This window comes from Telopea speciosissima, chromosome 7, assembly GCF_018873765.1.
Source record: "Telopea speciosissima isolate NSW1024214 ecotype Mountain lineage chromosome 7, Tspe_v1, whole genome shotgun sequence".
Lineage (NCBI taxonomy): Eukaryota > Viridiplantae > Streptophyta > Magnoliopsida > Proteales > Proteaceae > Telopea > Telopea speciosissima.
This window is the reverse complement of record NC_057922.1, coordinates 32,173,284-32,190,340: the sequence shown is the minus strand read 5'-3', so window position 1 is coordinate 32,190,340 and position 17,057 is coordinate 32,173,284. Positions and strand designations below refer to the sequence as shown.

Here is a 17,057-nt window from a genome sequence, read left to right as displayed (position 1 = left end):
TCTTTTTTAGATAGCAAAAAGGTACAAAAGTCTCCCAAAATATGTCGAATATCCCATGGGATGATGAAAATCTCCCACGGCCATTGTTTTGTTGGAGGGTGCAGCCAATGAACCAGTTCCTCGCAGTCAGTCCAGATGTTGAGAGATGCATCTAGGGACTCTCCTATGTTCTGCAGCTCGAGTAGCAACCCTTGAGTTTCTGCCTCTTGTGTTGTTCCAGTATAACCAAAATTAGAATATGCACAAATGAATGAGTTATGGCGGAACAGTATGGCAGCCCAACCTGTTTCTTTAGTTTCTGCCCGAAAACTACCATCACAAATAATAGTTAGGGAGTCAAGTGGGAGTGAACGAGTTAGGTCGATTTTACTGAGGTAAACAAGTGATGGGCTAGGCGTGACATCAGTCATAGTTGATGAAAAGATTTGATGGTCCTGAATCCATTTATTAATATTATGTAGTATTGTCAAAGGGTTTGGAGAGGCTTGATTAATCCAACATCTATTCCTCTCATTCCAAATGAAGTAGCAGGTTATTGCAAACAGAGAGAGGAAATATTTACAGTCAAATTGCTGCCAAGGGGGTTGGGTAAGGATAGATGTACAAAGATGAAAGATGGAGTCAGCTTGTAAAAATTCAGTTCTAACCCCCAAGGGTCCAGCAACCCATATATATTTGGAAATATTGCATGAAAGAAAAAGATGTCAAGGTGTCTCAGTAGCAGTGCCATAGAGAGCACATGAATCATCTAAATGGAAGAATTTTGACAAGGTTGATCGAGTACCAATGCCATTCTGTAAAAGTTTCCAACAGAATAATTTAAATTTGGGGTGAATTTTGAGAGACCAAAGGGTTTGCCAAAGCTTCGCTGAGGCAGAGTTGAAAGGAGTGTTGGGTAATTCAAATGATGTGTTAGTGAGGAAACGTGCTGCCTATTTGGTGGTAATCTTACCTTGTTTGGAGAGAGGGCAGTAAAGAAAGTCATTGTGGGAATGGAGGGGGAGAGGAATGGTGGGGATTTTTTATGCCAAGTGAGGAGGACAGATTGAACCAATTCAATGAGGGATAAGTTCCAAGTCCAGCCACACAAGTTATTAGATACGGTTTGGTAGGGTGGTCTATCAACGATTTGGTCAGGCCAATAGGGTGGAGAATGACCCGGAATCCAGTTATCCTTCCAAAGGGAAATATTAGAGTTAGTACCAATCCTCTATTGTGACATGGCCCTCAAACGGGATAAAATATGACAAATGCTTTTCCAAATCCAAGAACCAATCTTAGGTTTGAAACTGGGGTGCAAGATAGAGTAGTGAGGAAAAGTATTTGGCCTTAAGAGTTTTGCTCTACAGAGAATTGGGTTCAGTGAGAAGGCGTCAGTCAAGGCGAATAATAAGAGCTTCATTGTGCATGGAAGAAAGCCGAATGCCCAAGCCACCCACAGATTGATGTTTACAGATTTGTTTCCAAGGAATTAGGGTGAGCTTTGTCTCCTTATTTTGCACCCCTTTCCAAAATCTAGAGTTGATGGAATCCATAGTAGAGTGTATGGATTTTGAAAGAAGAAAACAGGACATGAAATAAGTGGGGATGGAGCAAATGATAGATTTGAGCAGAATTATGCGCCCGGCTTGAGATAGTAGTGATGATTTCAAGGAGGAGAGTTTCCTTTGGATTTTTGAGATTATGTGTCAAAGTATGGGGTTTTTCAAGAAACGTGTTGTGTTGACCCGATGGGTTCAGGTAGTCCGTTAAATCACAACACGCTGCATATGTTCGGACCTCAGGCCGGTTCGTTTTGTCAGACTACGTTAAATCCACGTCAGACTATTCTTATTAAATTTTGTATGTAGAATTTTTAAATGAAAGAGAAAGGGAAAGGAGAAGGAGAATGGGGAGTTCTGATTGGTTGTCTGGAATCTTTTCTTCTTTTGTCACACACTCACACAGCGTAGAGTGGATACAACGAAGGGAACCCGACAGCTGGGATTATGGGTTTAACTGGTTAAGTTTAGTTAAACTTAAAATAAATAAAAGGTTCCCTATTAATTATTACCCTAAAAAAAAAATCGAACTTAAAAAGATTGGATGAAAGGAAGTGACGTGACGTGACAAGGTCACAATATACAAATATATAGCCCTTTCATTTCTTTATAATTACGAAAACAGCCAGCCAGTACAAAAAGAACAGTTGACCAGAATAATCAGATTACGAATATATCCTTAGGATCAAAAAGTTGTGAAATATCAAAAAATTTGAGCTGAAAATCAAGTTCTTGAATTCCATGAAAATGTTCATGACCTAACCAATCGAATCGAAATTGACTCGGAATCAATGGAGACTGATCCCATACTTTATTTTCAATTGGAGGGCAATCACAGTTAGGTTGCATGGCCCTTGTACCAGAACAGGGGGCTAAAGCAAGGGCATCCACCAAAGGACGTATTTTTCAAAAGGGGGTGGGGTGGTCAATTCGTTCATCCTGTGTCTGGTGCAGACTCCACGCAGCCACTCATGTCCAATACTGAAGAAGGGCAATAAGGTCTTTAAATTTCGCATCCAATTTCACCTCAAGAGCCATGGCAACACAGCTTATGTAAGTATATCCAAAAAGACCTAAGAACAAAAAACACAAAGCTTCTTATAAGGGGTAATTTGGACATAAAGATGAAAACTTTGCTTTACTTTAGGTTCCTAGATTAGTGGGACAGGGCAACTCGTGAGTGAATCCTACTATCCTATTCATTTCCTAAACGGCATCCATCTTTATAAATAACCTCCCCAGATAGCACCCACTAATATTCTGTTGAATTCCCATTTTACCCTTGCCCCCATTTATACTCATCTTTCTTCATCATCATCATCATCATCATCATCATCATCATCTTTCTTTCATTCACTTCCTCTGATCCTCTCCTTCCTTCCTTCCTTCCTTCCTCTCCTCCTCACGAGAGCCCACACACCCATGTACCCTTCACGTCAGCCTCAGAGGCCTCCGTTCATGGCCCAAGGAGGCCTCACACGCTACTGCTCTGCTCCAGGTTCTCTATTAGCCAGCGCCGTCAATTCAGTAATCGGTGGCGACAGTGGTGCTGAGCAAGAATTCTTGGCCGTGGGATCGGAATCCATGATGAGTCGGTGCTTTACCGCCGATTCATCATCTCTGACATTAGAATCAAGCTGCAAGGCCAACGTCTCATCTGATCTTCAAGGAAGTAACGAAAGAGTTGGCGGCGCCACCAGCTCCCCCGCTGGTCTTGAGAGATCCTACGGTTTGAACGAGATAGCTATTGGCGACTTCGCAGTGGCTAGTAATCTAAGAGGTAGTGGCGGTGGTGGACCCTCGTCGCTTACTAGACATAGCAGCTCCCCTGCCGGATTCCTCGACCATCTCTTGGTCGATAATAACGGTTAGTTCTCCCCTCTCTCTCTCTCTCTCTCTCTCTCTCTCTCTCTTTCTCTTTCTCTCGTTGTTGTGGATAATTTCGTAATTTCGTGTCATCAGCTCCTCCCTCCTCCCCCCACCCTGTCATCCACTTTCCTTTTCTTCCTGATTGGAGACTTGCGATTTTTGCCTTGTGTGTATAAAGTCTCATCTTCTTTCTGATTGGTCAGTTTTTTTTTCCTTAGCTTTTTCCCGATACGTGTGTGACGGGTCCGAAACGAGACCTGAGTGTCGGGTTTAGACTTTGGAGTTTGGACTCCAAAATGGGGAATTGGGAAAACCAGACTTCTGTTTGCCAAAATCGCTTTGGACATCATAAACGGCGGTCAGGGTTGGTTTGGCGTTCTTGGGGAAAGTTGTTTAGGTTGGTTTATTTTTTATTTATTTTAGGTTATTTCATTGATTAAAAAAGGAGAAAAAATAAAATAAAAAACACTAGGGAAAGGAATCATTTGATGGTGAAAAGGAGATCCAAATGCTCAAAAAAGAGAGAACCTTTGTTTTTTTTAATCTGGATGGCACAAATCATTTTTCTGTTCATAGTGGATATCTGAAAGCCCCCTCCAGTACCCAAAGGATTTAAGCTCCCAATCAAACTTGGGTTCCAAAAAAGAATTTTAATGTGGTTGGATTGAATCTAATTCTTGATGCCTTGATGTTACATTCTTGGATTTTATTTTTATAAATAATTACTTCTTTTTTTTATTTTGGTTAGATTTTGGCTGAGACTTTAAAATATTGTATTTAGAAGAAAGTTTTTCTTTGAAAAGAATTATTCCCCTCAAATGTCGAATGTTCGAAGTGCCCTTAACACTACTCCTGAATTTCACTCTCATCCTAGTAATTTGTGAGTGAAGAAAAATTGATTCACCAAAATGAATTATTAGTTACCATAGTCATTAGATATAGGGTGAATCTTTTTGTCCCCAAAATGGTGAAGTGAGAAGTTGTTATATTTTTTTAGCAAGGGTTCTCTATGACCCTTGCATGCGAATGGGGGCAAATGAGAAAGCACACGAAAGCTTCATGGGGGGGGGGGGGTAAGATGGAAAGGGTTAGTAATGGTGTTTGGTTGTAGGGTGCTAGTCGACTACTTAAAGTCCATTTAGCCTGATTATAGCACGTTTATGGCCCGTTTAGCCTAATAGCATGTTGACAACCCAATTACCAAGAGTCCGATTATGGACCGGTAACCAACCAACTAAATAGAAATGTGTCCATGTCCTAGCATATGATGTCCAATTACCTAAATGGTCGTAATGGTTGAGGGCCTTAAATTGGTGCGGCCGATTAGGCCTGACTGGGTGACACCCCTATATGCACATGTTTGTCCATGCATGTCTATGGTACTCTGATCACTACCGTGCACTCTACCATAGCTCTATTCAAAGCTCTATTTTGCCACTTGGCAAACTATATTTGGGATCAAAGTTTTCAAGTGGGTGAGAGAACCTTGATTTTACCCACACACAAAAAAAAAAAGAGAGAACCTTGGCAGAATCTGTTTGGGCTCTATTTTGCTACTTGGTGAACTCTGCTTGGGCTCAAATGATATGGCACCTTATGCTCTTCTAGGTTGTGCTTTATTTTGCAACATAGAAGAGCATGGTGGTGTTCAACCAGATCATGTTATTCATGTAATAGTACCTGGGTTCAACTGGGCCAGGATGAGCCAGATTTTTTAAAACCTAGGCTCAGCTCAAGCCCAGCTGGCAAGAGGTTGGGTTGGGATATCTTAGCCCAGGCCTGCCTCTGTGGGGCTCAGGGTGGGCTGGGCTTGGCTCCCTTTTTATTTATATTTTACATGGCCCTTGTCTTGAGCTCAGCCTAAGGCTTCAACCTAGGCCCACCTGACTCGATCTCGGGCCTGAAATCCAACTCAGGGCTTAAAATATATAAACGGGCTCGGACTCAAGCCTCTGGGCCAAACTTGAAACCCCTAAATAATGCAAGGGAAGAGTCTCTCTAAACAACAGTATAGCCTATGCCCATATACATAAGTTTTTTTTGGGGGGGGGGGGGGCGCTGTTCTCTGTGCTGCAACGGCAGCAGTGCAGGCTGCGCCCAGGCACATGGGGGTGAGAGCAACGAGCAATGACCACTCTGCCTCCTTGCACAGGCTGCCCATGTGCCTGGGCGTAGCCTGCGCTGCGACACAGCTGCGGCACAGAGAACATTCTCCCTGTTTTTTTATGACAGTTCAGAGAACCCTCTCCCATAATATTATTTAAGGACACATTTTTTAATATATGAATTTAATTGGAGCCCATTTTGCAGGTTTTTCTATTACAAGGGGAATGGGAAGCTATAATTCCCAAGGAAATGGAAACTTGAAGTCTCAGTTGAGCTTCACAAGTAGGCAAGATTCCCTTTCTCAAATCTCTGAGGTTAGTGAGAGCTTTCCTGTTGGATCTTGGGATGACACAAATTCAATCATCTTTTCAAATCCGTCGTCAATCAAACGAGCCAAAATCGTCGACGGTGACATTGTCACTGGCCTCAATGAAATAGACACTCGGGTACTAAATTTCTTCTTTCTCTGAGGTTGTTGTAAAACCATCATGAACTGTTGTTGATCTATAACTAACTCCCTTCTTTATAAATTTGTTATTAATTGATTTGATATCTTGGTTGGGTTTTTCAGTTTAACTTAACAAGTGCATCACTAGAGATGAATAGTGTAGAGAAGCTCCTACAATTGAATCAAGATTCTATCCCTTGCAAAATCCGTGCTAAGCGTGGCTGTGCAACTCACCCACGAAGCATTGCTGAAAGGGTTAGTACGTAATTTTGTATCATACACTCCAAGAGCCTAAACAGAGGATTTCTCTACTCATAAGCTTTGTTCACTTTATTTATGGTTTCATTTTTTTTTTTTTTTTTATTGAGTACAGGAGAGGAGGACTAGAATAAGTGAAAAATTGAAGAAACTGCAAGAGCTTGTACCTAACATGGACAAGGTATTTAGGAGCAGAGAACTGCTAATCAATCCCTTTAGGCTGTGTTTGGTATGCATTCTTGGAATGCATTCTAGGTCGATTTCGCAGTCTCGGATGATAAAAATAGTTGCATTCCAACAATGCATACCAAACACTACCTTAAACTAACTAACTAACTCTCTCTCTCTCTCTCTAAAGGGAATAATCTCTAAGAAACCTAAGTTTGAATGTTGTTGCAGCAAACAAATACTGCAGACATGTTGGATTTGGCAGTGCATCATATCAAAAGACTTCAGAGCCAAGTTCAGGTTAGTAGAAAATTAATCTTTTGTCTTTTAATAAGGAGATAGAATGAAAGATAAAGTTATTATGTACATTAATGTTTTGTTTGATATGCATTCTTGGAATGTATTCTAGGTTGATTTTGTATTCTCGAGCGATAAAACAACTATTTTTATCATCTGAGAATACGAAATCGATTAAGAATGCATACCAAACACTGCCTAAAATTCACACACAAACACAATTTGTGCTTGCCAGCCCTTAACATTTATTTAGGGACTTGACAAACCCAAAGTAAGAACATCTGCAGGCAGTGATGCTTTGGTATCAAATATAAATAAGGGATGGAAAGACAGTATCAAGAGATATTCTATGTTTTAGATACCATACCCTCTACTTTTTTGTGAAGTTATGCCCTATTATTTTGTACAATGCTATTAATTCAATTTCACTATAGTGAAGCTTGATGGCATTCATACCCTAAAGAAAATTTACCACATGGTAGAATGATATGGCAATTCTAATAGTTGGATAGACAAATGGACGATCTGGGTAGGCCACTTGTCAAGTTTTAGATTCAATTTCAACCATAAATTTCAAACTCTATTTTACCACTTGGCAAACTCCATTTGTGCTAAAACTTGACAAGTGAATGGTGGACCTAGGATTTACCCATACAAACGAATTGTGGGTCCCATCCAACATGCCACGGGACAGATTTCCTAGTTGGGCTGGCTAGATATAATTTGCCCTTTTTGTGGAAGATTAGTTTTTTTATCCATTAGAACTTAGAAGCACAAAATGAGGAAAACTCTTTTGCACAACCTGGTTTAGGAAGGGCTTCCTAAATGGTTCACCATCATGAATCACGTGGACAGATGATGTGGCAATTTCGATCATTGGATAGAGATTAAATATTCTATTCATACATGCCTTTGAACTCCAACCACTACTATGCACTTTCCAAAGTCCTGGAATGTTCAAAGCTCTACTTGGATACATGGCAAACTCCATTCGGGCTAAAACTTGACATTTAAGTAGACCCATGATCCCTCTGCTAACATGTTAAGTTTCAGTCCAATCAGAGTTAGTCAAGTGGCATAACAAAGCATGGAAAAATCTAGGACTTCCAAGAGAGTTCACAGGACCAACAATGGGGAACTTGAACATCTATGGAAAGATATGCCCATATATAGCAGGTTATTTGAATTTCAGTCCGAAAGTACACATGTGGCTAACTTGGACGTTGATCTATCTATCCAACGGTAGAATTGGTGTGTGAGAGATACATAGATCATGATGGGAGGTTTCTATTGTTGGAGTTGTGTAAAAGGCATCTTTTGTAATTTTAGCTACTTCCTCTACTCATTTTAAGCTGAAACTGTACTAATGAGATGCTTGCATGGTCCTCTATCACATGGACTAACCCATACACTGTCATGTGGAAAATAGTGAAGCGTTATACTTCACTAGGCATAGTGACAGGAAGAAAACCCTTTTTTTTTAAGGGAGGGAGTTGGTAAATGAACATTGGGGCTAATTTAAAATTTTCTATTCCTATTAGATTCCTTAATTTCACTCCTTTTCTCTTTTAATACACTTAATTCCATATTGTGTTGTTGTAACATTAGATCATTACTTGTTATATGAATTACTGGTCAAATTCTTAAAATCTCTAGAGGTTCATTCATTTGGTTATGATTCTTTGTGCTTTGAGAGAGAACCATTCAATGATATATTTTCCTTAATTTTTTCGCAGAAACTCAACCATGATCTTGAAAACTGCACTTGTGGATGTAAGGTAGAAAAGTAACATTTTCCACAAATAAAAGATGGGAAATAATTATGCCACTCTTGAAATCAAGTAAAAGCTAGAAGCCATCTTTGTATATAAGAAATCCTTCCTCTCTCTTTTTTCTTCTTAATTGCCTCTTTTCTTTTTGGGCTCTCTTGTAAAAGGGATTTTGGACATTTGGTCTAGGGAATTGGTTACAATTGTAATCATGCTCTAATTCTATCAGATCGAAGAATGACGTAGTAAATTTGATCGTTGGATATTTAGGGAATTTCTTAACTTGCTTACATGTCAAATTTTTGCCTTAGATTCAATCATTCAATCTTCTATGGAATGTCATACCCTCCCGTGTATATCCATGCATCTTATCGTAATTACATCCACCATCTTATAATCCTGTTTAGCCACATTATAAACTCTAATTGGGTTAAAATTTGACATGTAAATAGGGACCTTGTAAGTAGCAGAACAATAATTTGTAACTAATGCAGTTGCATCTAGAATCTCTCAAAAAATCTATTCTACCTTTATTGATTTATTTTTCTTTATTTTTTTATTTTATGAGAAACCAAAAGAAATTTACGGACATATAAAAACTTTTACATTAACTGCAGTAGAAATTCTAGTCCTAAAGGGAGAATATTCTCTGTGATGCAACGCAGGCTGCGCTCAGGCACATGGGCTTGCCACTCAGGGGGACAGGGTAATCATTACGTCCACCAGCATGTGCCTAGGCGCAGCCTACGCTGCAGCACAGAGAACAGTGCCCCCAGCTTTATTAGCAACTTTGGAAGTTGCAAAAACTACAAAAAAGTCTTTAACAATTATGTCAACATTCATCTTCTGAGTCAAAGAAGAAATAGATAATAAAACTTGAGAAGGTTTCCAAGGCCATCCATCCTTCATTCCTAGCAGAATCCACCTTATAATCTCAACTTTATTCACCCAAAACACTCACTTTTTGAAAGCCCTTGGCTAGTGCCAGTTGCAATCCTTTTTGGTTTTTTAAGTCATCACATCTCCTGCATAGCCACAACTCATAGATACAAAACTAAATTGTGAGTCAAAGAAACAGACCGCAGTCCTGCCACCGGCCAAGACCAATTGGCTTATCATAATATCCATCACAAATAATAATTGGATGATCAACAGAAGGATACGCCTGATAGTCTGAAAAAGAAATTTCTACCAAATCATTTGAGAAGGTTACACTCTGGAAACCATGAAGGTCCAAATCAGAAACCCATATATTGATGACACCAATTAAAATCAAATAGGATGGCCATTTTCGAAAATTAACTTATTTTGGACATTCTAAATAAAGTACATTGTAATTGAAGCAATATTGAGAAATTTAGACTTGTCAATGAGAGACAATAATTTTAATAAGAGGTGTTGTTGTCATCAACATAACAACAAAAGATATCTCACAAGTTTTGATGTTGTTAAACTCATTAAAATATCTAGGGACATTATATCCATATCCCACAAGTGGGCATCTAAGGCTAAGGTGGAGAAATTAGCTACTTTAATGTCAGACAATGTTCTTATCTTTCTTTTTAGTTAATCACATTTTCTTTCAACAAAAAAAAAAGAGGTGTTGTTATGCCAAAATTGGATTCTTCGTCAATCTTTTAACAAAAAAAGAAGTTTGAAAATTTTTAGGGCAATAGCATCCATAGGCTCTTTAAATAAACTCAGGGAGAGGGTTAGGTACGCCACCCGCTCCAGGTAAGTGGGTGGTCTTGCCCAATGTGAAGGATGGGATGGGAGGGGTTGGGTGGTCTTTTCACATGGGGAGGGGAGAGAGATAGACACAGGATGGGCACTCGGGTGGCGTGCCCACCCTTTTCCCATAAACTTGAATGGTTCAAGGAAATGGGATTGCTGTACGGAAACTTTTTCTGTCTTTTCCGTTGGCTATCAAAATGAAATGTTTTGATTAGGGGTGTAAGCTAGGCCCTGTCGGCCCAAGCCTATCCTGGCCCGCCCTGAGCCCGAACAAGGCCTAGGCTGGATTTTTCAACCCTAAGGGCAGGTTAGGGTTGAAATTTTCAGGCCTTGGGTCAGGATTGAGGCTTCGGGCTAAGCCTAGCCTGACCCGGCCTTGTGTTAGGTTATGCTTTACAATTTATTGTTTACATTTTACATTAGTATCTAATTATCTATTGGTTTACCAAAAAAAAGTTTAATTATCTATTGAACGAAAAAATTTACAATTTTATGATTGGGCTAAGTTTTTTAACCCAAAGAAAATTCTAATAGTCAATTCAGTATGAAACAAACCAATACCCAATCACATCTCATTTTTTTAATACATAGGACAACGTAAATGGCACAAAAGCAGGGCAAGTCAGGGCCAACCAGGCCCTAGCAAAAATCAGGGTCAACCCAACCTTTGGCAAAAATCAGGGTCAATTAGGCCTAATCCGGCCCAGCCTGGCCCGATCAAGGTCAATCAGGGTCGGGTTGGGCTGGGTTGAGCCCGACAAGGTTGCGCCTGAGCTGAGATATCTCAGCCCGACCTAGGGCCAAGTTGGGCTTGGGTTTAACTAAGAGGACTCAGGGTTGGGCTAGGGTTTTAAAAAATCTGGCCCAACCCGACCCTGTTTCACCCCTAGTTTTGATGTTATACTAATTTGGGTTTAAGATTTTATTGAAATAATTAGTACATTTAACAAAGGGTGCAACTACTTGTCACCAAAGTGGTGAACTAAGAAGTTGTAACCTTCTTTTAATTTTCCCTTGTCTTATTCCCTAAAGTTATTTAATACAGTGTTTAATGCAATGCAAAGTTAAAAGTTATTTAATACAATATTTATATGACATGACAGGATTTGCCCCCATTGGAGAAAAAAAATTATGTTATACTAAAAGGGCAAGAGAGTAAGGTTACGACTTTTTGTTTCACCCACCTTAGTTACAACAAGATTTTCCCTCTAAAAAAAGAGAATGTGTTAGATTAAACTAAATGCATATCCTCTGCGGGTCATGTCCTAAGAATTTCATGTCAAAGGTAACATGCCTCAGGAACTTCTTGTGTCATACATAAATGCATATCCCCTATGGATCATGCCCTAAGAATTTCATGTTAATATGATATACCTAGGGAACTTCATGCCTTAGGTTATCATCCTTATGCCAGCATGACTTAGGAAATTTTGTGTCAAATACAAAACACCCTAAGGAACATTATGCTTGCACTACACTTTGCTTTAAGAAATTTCCTCACAAGTGCCACTATTCATGCATATAGTTTACATGCCTCAGGTAACTTCGTGTCAAATGCAACACTTCCAAAGGAATTTCATGTACAAATATCATATGTGCATGATAGCTTATCTTTTGTTTGGAAATTCTTCGGTCACGATCGGAGCTGGGAACGACCTGACCTTCTATGATTTGCTTAGGATTGTATGTTTCCCTTTGCATTTCATTTCTTGCATGCCCTCTAAGGAAGGGACTTCATGCTTTCACCACCCGATTTGCATAGGATTGTATGTTTTTCTTTGCATATCAAAGAATGTTTTATCGATCATATTTTGATTTTACATTGTATCTCTTGTATCCTTGAGCAAGGTGTAGGTAGTGTTGGAAAAAGTGCAAAAATCCTTTTCCACCTGTGTGTAAAGAAAAAGATACAAGTGTTTACGTGGTTCGACAATGCCTACATCCACGGGCGTAATTGGGACTTCTTCACTATGAGAGAACTTGAAAATAATAGTACAAGATACAATACCTTGGATTTAAGCCAAACCCAACCATGTATCCAAAATCGGATACCCCTTGTACACTCTCTCTCAACTCACACTCTCAAACTCCTAAAGAAATAACACAAAACTCAATACTCCACAAATAATCACTCACTCAACTCACTTCACCTCTTGAACTTGTATATCGTTCAAGTGTTTGATGTGTTTTGTTCTTACCCCCTCCTCCTTTATATAGATGTTTGGAGGCAAGGAGTTCAACCACCCTCATTTAATCCTTTGGTGGGCTGGTAGATGAGGGTGGTGCCACCCTCTCCATTTTTTCTTCTCCCTCTTTAATAGCCGAACCAAGTTTTGGCCGGTTGCACATTCCTCACACTTTATATACATAGAATGTGGCTCCATCCTTGTTGGTGGAGAGATTGACTTAAGAAGAGACAAAAAGAAAGAGAGAGAGATATTAACTCTCTCATGGGTCCCTCCATGTGAAGAGGAACCCAACAAACTCCCCCTTCGACTCATAAGGAGGGATCTACCATCCCTGCAATGCTCTTGCAAAAATCGTGTTTTACTTTGGGTAAAGCCTTTGTCATCATATCTGTTCCGTTCTTGTCAGTATGAATCTTTTCAAGCTACAAATGTTTCTGCTCCAGTACATCTCGTATCCAGTGATTCCTTACATTGATGTGTTTGGTCTTGTAATGGAAACTTGGATTCTTACTTATGTGGATAGCACTTTGACTGTCGCAATGAATAACGTACTTGTCTTGCTTCTGACCTAGTTCTTGAGTGAACCGCTTCATCCATAACATTTCCTTACAAGCTTCTACAACAGCTATGTACTCAGCTTCTGTGGTTGATAAGGCTACACATTTCTGCAACTTGGATTGCCATGACACTGCTTCCCCTGCAAAAGTAAAGAGGTATCCTGATGTGGATTTCCTCGAGTCAATATCCCCTGCCATATCTACATCTGTGTATCCCTGCAACACAGGTTTTCCACCTCCAAAGCACAAACAAGAATTAGTTGTACCTTTAAGATATCTCATAATCCATTTCACTGCTTCCCAGTGCTATTTGGTTGGGTTAGCAAGAAATCTACTTACAACCCCAACTGCATGTACAATGTCCGATTTTGTACATACTATGGCATACATCAAGCTCCCTACCGCTGACGAGTAGGGTATATTCTTCATTCCAATTCTTCCTTCTTCAGTTGAGGGGCTCTGGTCACTGCTTAACTTGAAGTGGCATGCAAATAGGGTACTTACATGTTTTGCTTTGTCCATATTGAACCTTTCAAGTACTTTCTGCACATACGTTTCTTGTGATAGTCATAGCTTCCTAGCTTTTCGATCACGGGAAATCTTCATCCCTAAGATTTATTGTGCTTGCCCCAAATCCTTCATGGCAAAGGACTTGCTCAATTCTTGCTTTAATTTGTCAATTTTACTGACATCGTAACCAACAATTAACATGTCATCAACATAGAGCAAAAGAATAATAAAGTCATTTTTTGAAAAATTCTTAACAAATACACAATAGTCTGATGTTGTTCTTGTGTACCCGTGATCCATCATGAATGAATCAAATTTCTTGTACCATTGTCTTGGTACTTGTTTCAAGCCGTACAAGCTCTTTCTTAACCTGCAGATCATGTGTTTCTTACCCTTGACTTTGAAGCCTTCTGGTTGCTCCATGTAAATTTCTTCCTCCAGATCACCATGGAGAAAGACTGTTTTTACATCAAGTTGATGAACTTCCAAGTTCATGCTTGCAGTCAAACTCAACACTACCCGTATGGATGACATTTTTACTACGGGTGAAAAAATTTCATCAAAGTCAATACCTTTCTTTTGCCCAAAACCTTTCACAACCAACCTTGTCTTGTACCTTGGTTATAGGTTGTTCTCTTCGGTCTTTAATTTGAACACCCATTTATTTCTGAGTGTCTTCTTACCCTTTAGTAAACTTATCAGATCATAGGTATGGTTCTTATGCAGGCAGTCCATCTGCTCTCGCATAACTTTTAACCATTCAGCCTTGTGTTTATCAGCTTTTGCTTCTTCAAAGCACTCTGGTTCACCTGCATCTGTTAGTGTAACATACTGATGAGGTGGGTACCTAGTAAATTGTTGGCGCTCCCTGGTGGATCTTCTTAATTGGGACTCTACTGGTGGCTCTTGAATCACCTGCTCCCCCTGTTCACCATTATCGGTACCATCTGTAGGTGCATCATTTTCACCATCGACATCACCGGTTGCATCTTCAACGCCTTTTTGCACATCTCCCCCATCATCATGTGTCATGGGTGAAGAATCTAGATCAGAATCCACAAGGTCATCAATGAACAGTTGAGATTTTTCAATCTTGTCAAAGTCTTCAATTGTTTGGTCTTAAAGAAAGACCACATCTCTGCTTCTGATCACCTTCTTCTCAACCGGATCCTATAACCTGTAACCAAACTTGTCATTAGCATATCCTAAGAAAATGCATTGTTCAAATTTGTCATCAAGTTTGAACCGTTCGTCTCTTAGAACGTGCACGAACGTTTTGTAACCGAACACCTTTAAATGGTTGTAGGATACGTCTTTTTCGCTTTATACCCGCTCGAAAATATCTCCATTCAAAGGAGTTGATGGAGACAAGTTAATCAAGTAAATGGTTGTCCGCATAGCTTCTCCCCAGTAACACCATGCCAATTTTGCATGTGAAAATATGCATCTGATTCTTTCTATAATGGTACGGTTCATCCTTTCAACTACACCATTATGCTGTGGGGTCTTGGGAACTATTTGTTCATGTCGAATTCTATGGTCTTTGCAGTACTCTTAAAATGGATCAATGTACTCACCACCATTATTAGTACGAATACATTTGAGAGGTTTTCCTGTTTCTCTTTCAACAGTAACATGAAATTGTTTAAATGCACCAAAAACTTGATCTTTAGTTTTTAATATAAATGTCCATACTTTTCTAGATGCATCATCTATGAAAGTAACAAAATAAGACGCACTACCAACTGATTTTACTTTCATGGTCCACAGACATCAGAATGTACCAATTCTAAGATGTCTCTTTTCCTTTGGGGAGAACTTTTGTTGAAGGTAACTCGGTGTTGTTTACCAACTAAACAATGAACACAGCAGTTTAGGGACGTACCTTTAATGTTTGGTAAAAGATTACCTTTTGTGAGAATTTGCATCCCTTTCTCACTCATGTGGCCAAGTCGCCGATGCCACACGTCCGTAATGGACTCATCCTTCGCTGTGTTTATTTCAACCTTACAAATTTACTCTTTTATTTTGTACAAAGTGTAGCACTTACTTCCCCTTACCATCACAAGAGATCCTTTGGTAAGCTTCCATCGACCGTTACCAAAGTGATTGTGATATCCTTCTTCATCTAATTTTCCTGCAGATATCAAATTTAAATGAACATCTGGTATATACCTCACGTCATTGAGAACCAACTTACAACCAACATTTGTTTCAATGCTTACATCACCCATCCCCATAATTTTTGAGGTGTCACTGTTGCCCATTTTTACAACACCAAAATCACCTATCTTAAGAGAAGTAAAAAATTCTTTGTGAGGGGTAACATGGTAAGATGCACCTGAATCGATGACCCAATCTGAGTCATTGCATGCGAGGGTGAGACAAGATTTTTCACGGCTCGAGATGATGACAATGTTTCCATCTGAGCTCACGGCAATGGTGTCGTTTTCTTCTTTCTTGTCATCCTGGTTCTCTCTTTTTGCTTTGAGCTTTCTGCAGTCCTTTTTCATATGCCCTACCTTTTTGCAGTAGTAGCATGTGATCCTTCTTTTTGACTTGGATCTTCCCAGTGACTTCTCACGATCTTGTGGTCATCTGGTTCTGCTTCTCCCTCGGCTTTTCGTGACAAGTATCTCTTGCTAAGACAGCCTCAAGGATTTTCTCCTTGTCTCATTTTCCAATAAAGTCGTTGTCGGCTCATCAACTTCGAGAGTGTATTTTTCAACCAATAGGGTAGTCACCAGTGTATCAAATGAAGATGGAAGAGAAGCCAAAAGAAGAAGAGCTTTATCCTCATCTTCAATTTTTACTTCAAGGTTTAATAGTTGAGTAACAATTCTAATAAAAACATTCAGATGATCCATGAGGTTAGTTCATTCTTCCATCCTCAATTGATATAATTATTTTTTCAAAAACAATTTATTTGTGAGGGATTTTGACATATATATAAACTTTCAAGTTTTAACCACAATTTAGGAGCAGAGGTTTCATTCAACACATTATACTTTACCCCAGGTGCGAGACATAAGTGGATGGTACTTGCTGTCTTCATTTCAAGTTCTTCTCAGTCATTCAAACATGGATTGTGGCTTCTTGGCTTTGCCAGACAATGCTTTGAACAACCCTTGTTGCACTAAGATGTCTTTGACCGTGCTTTGCCACAAACTGAAGTTATTTTTGTCATCAAAAAGCTCCATGTCGAACTTACCCATCGAGGTTCCTTTTCCAGTCATCATACTACAATCAATCACGTGAACCAAGGCTCTGATACCATTTGTTGGGAAAAGTGCAAAAATCATTTTTCACCTGTGTGTAAAGAAAAAGACACAAGTGTTTACGTGGTTCGACAATGCCTATATCCACGAGCGTAATTGGGACTTCTTCACTATGAGAGAACTTGAGAATAATAGTACAAGATACAATACCTTGGATTTAAGCCAAACCCAACCCTGTATCCAAAATCGGATACCCCTTGTACACCCTCTCTCAACTCACACTCTCAAACCCCTGAAGAGACAAACACAAAACCCAATACTCCACACATAATCACCCACTCAACTCACTTCACCTCTTGAACTTGTATATCGTTCAAATGTTAGATGTGTTTT

The 17,057-nt window shown here is 39.5% G+C and overlaps 1 protein-coding gene across 1 annotated transcript; it reads left to right on the top strand.

Annotated features, from left to right (window-relative positions):
* Positions 1-2,913: 2,913 nt before the first annotated feature.
* Positions 2,914-8,483, top strand: LOC122669146 (transcription factor bHLH128-like). Its single transcript, XM_043865829.1, has 6 exons — positions 2,914-3,408; positions 5,721-5,962; positions 6,088-6,219; positions 6,338-6,403; positions 6,622-6,690; positions 8,424-8,483. The coding sequence occupies exons 1-6, from the start codon at positions 2,964-2,966 to the stop codon at positions 8,475-8,477; spliced, it is 1,008 nt and encodes a 335-aa protein (XP_043721764.1). The 5' UTR covers positions 2,914-2,963; the 3' UTR covers positions 8,478-8,483.
* The last annotated feature ends 8,574 nt before the right edge of the window (positions 8,484-17,057 follow it).

Bases quoted from the DNA above. Each gene is read 5' to 3' on its own strand.
- LOC122669146 (XM_043865829.1), top strand. From the start codon at position 2,964: ATGTACCCTTCACGTCAGCCTCAGAGGCCTCCGTTCATGGCCCAAGGA. The intron at 6,404-6,621 runs GTATTTAGGAGC...ATGTTGTTGCAG, and splicing joins TTGTACCTAACATGGACAAG to CAAACAAATACTGCAGACAT. The intron at 6,691-8,423 runs GTTAGTAGAAAA...ATTTTTTCGCAG, and splicing joins GACTTCAGAGCCAAGTTCAG to AAACTCAACCATGATCTTGA.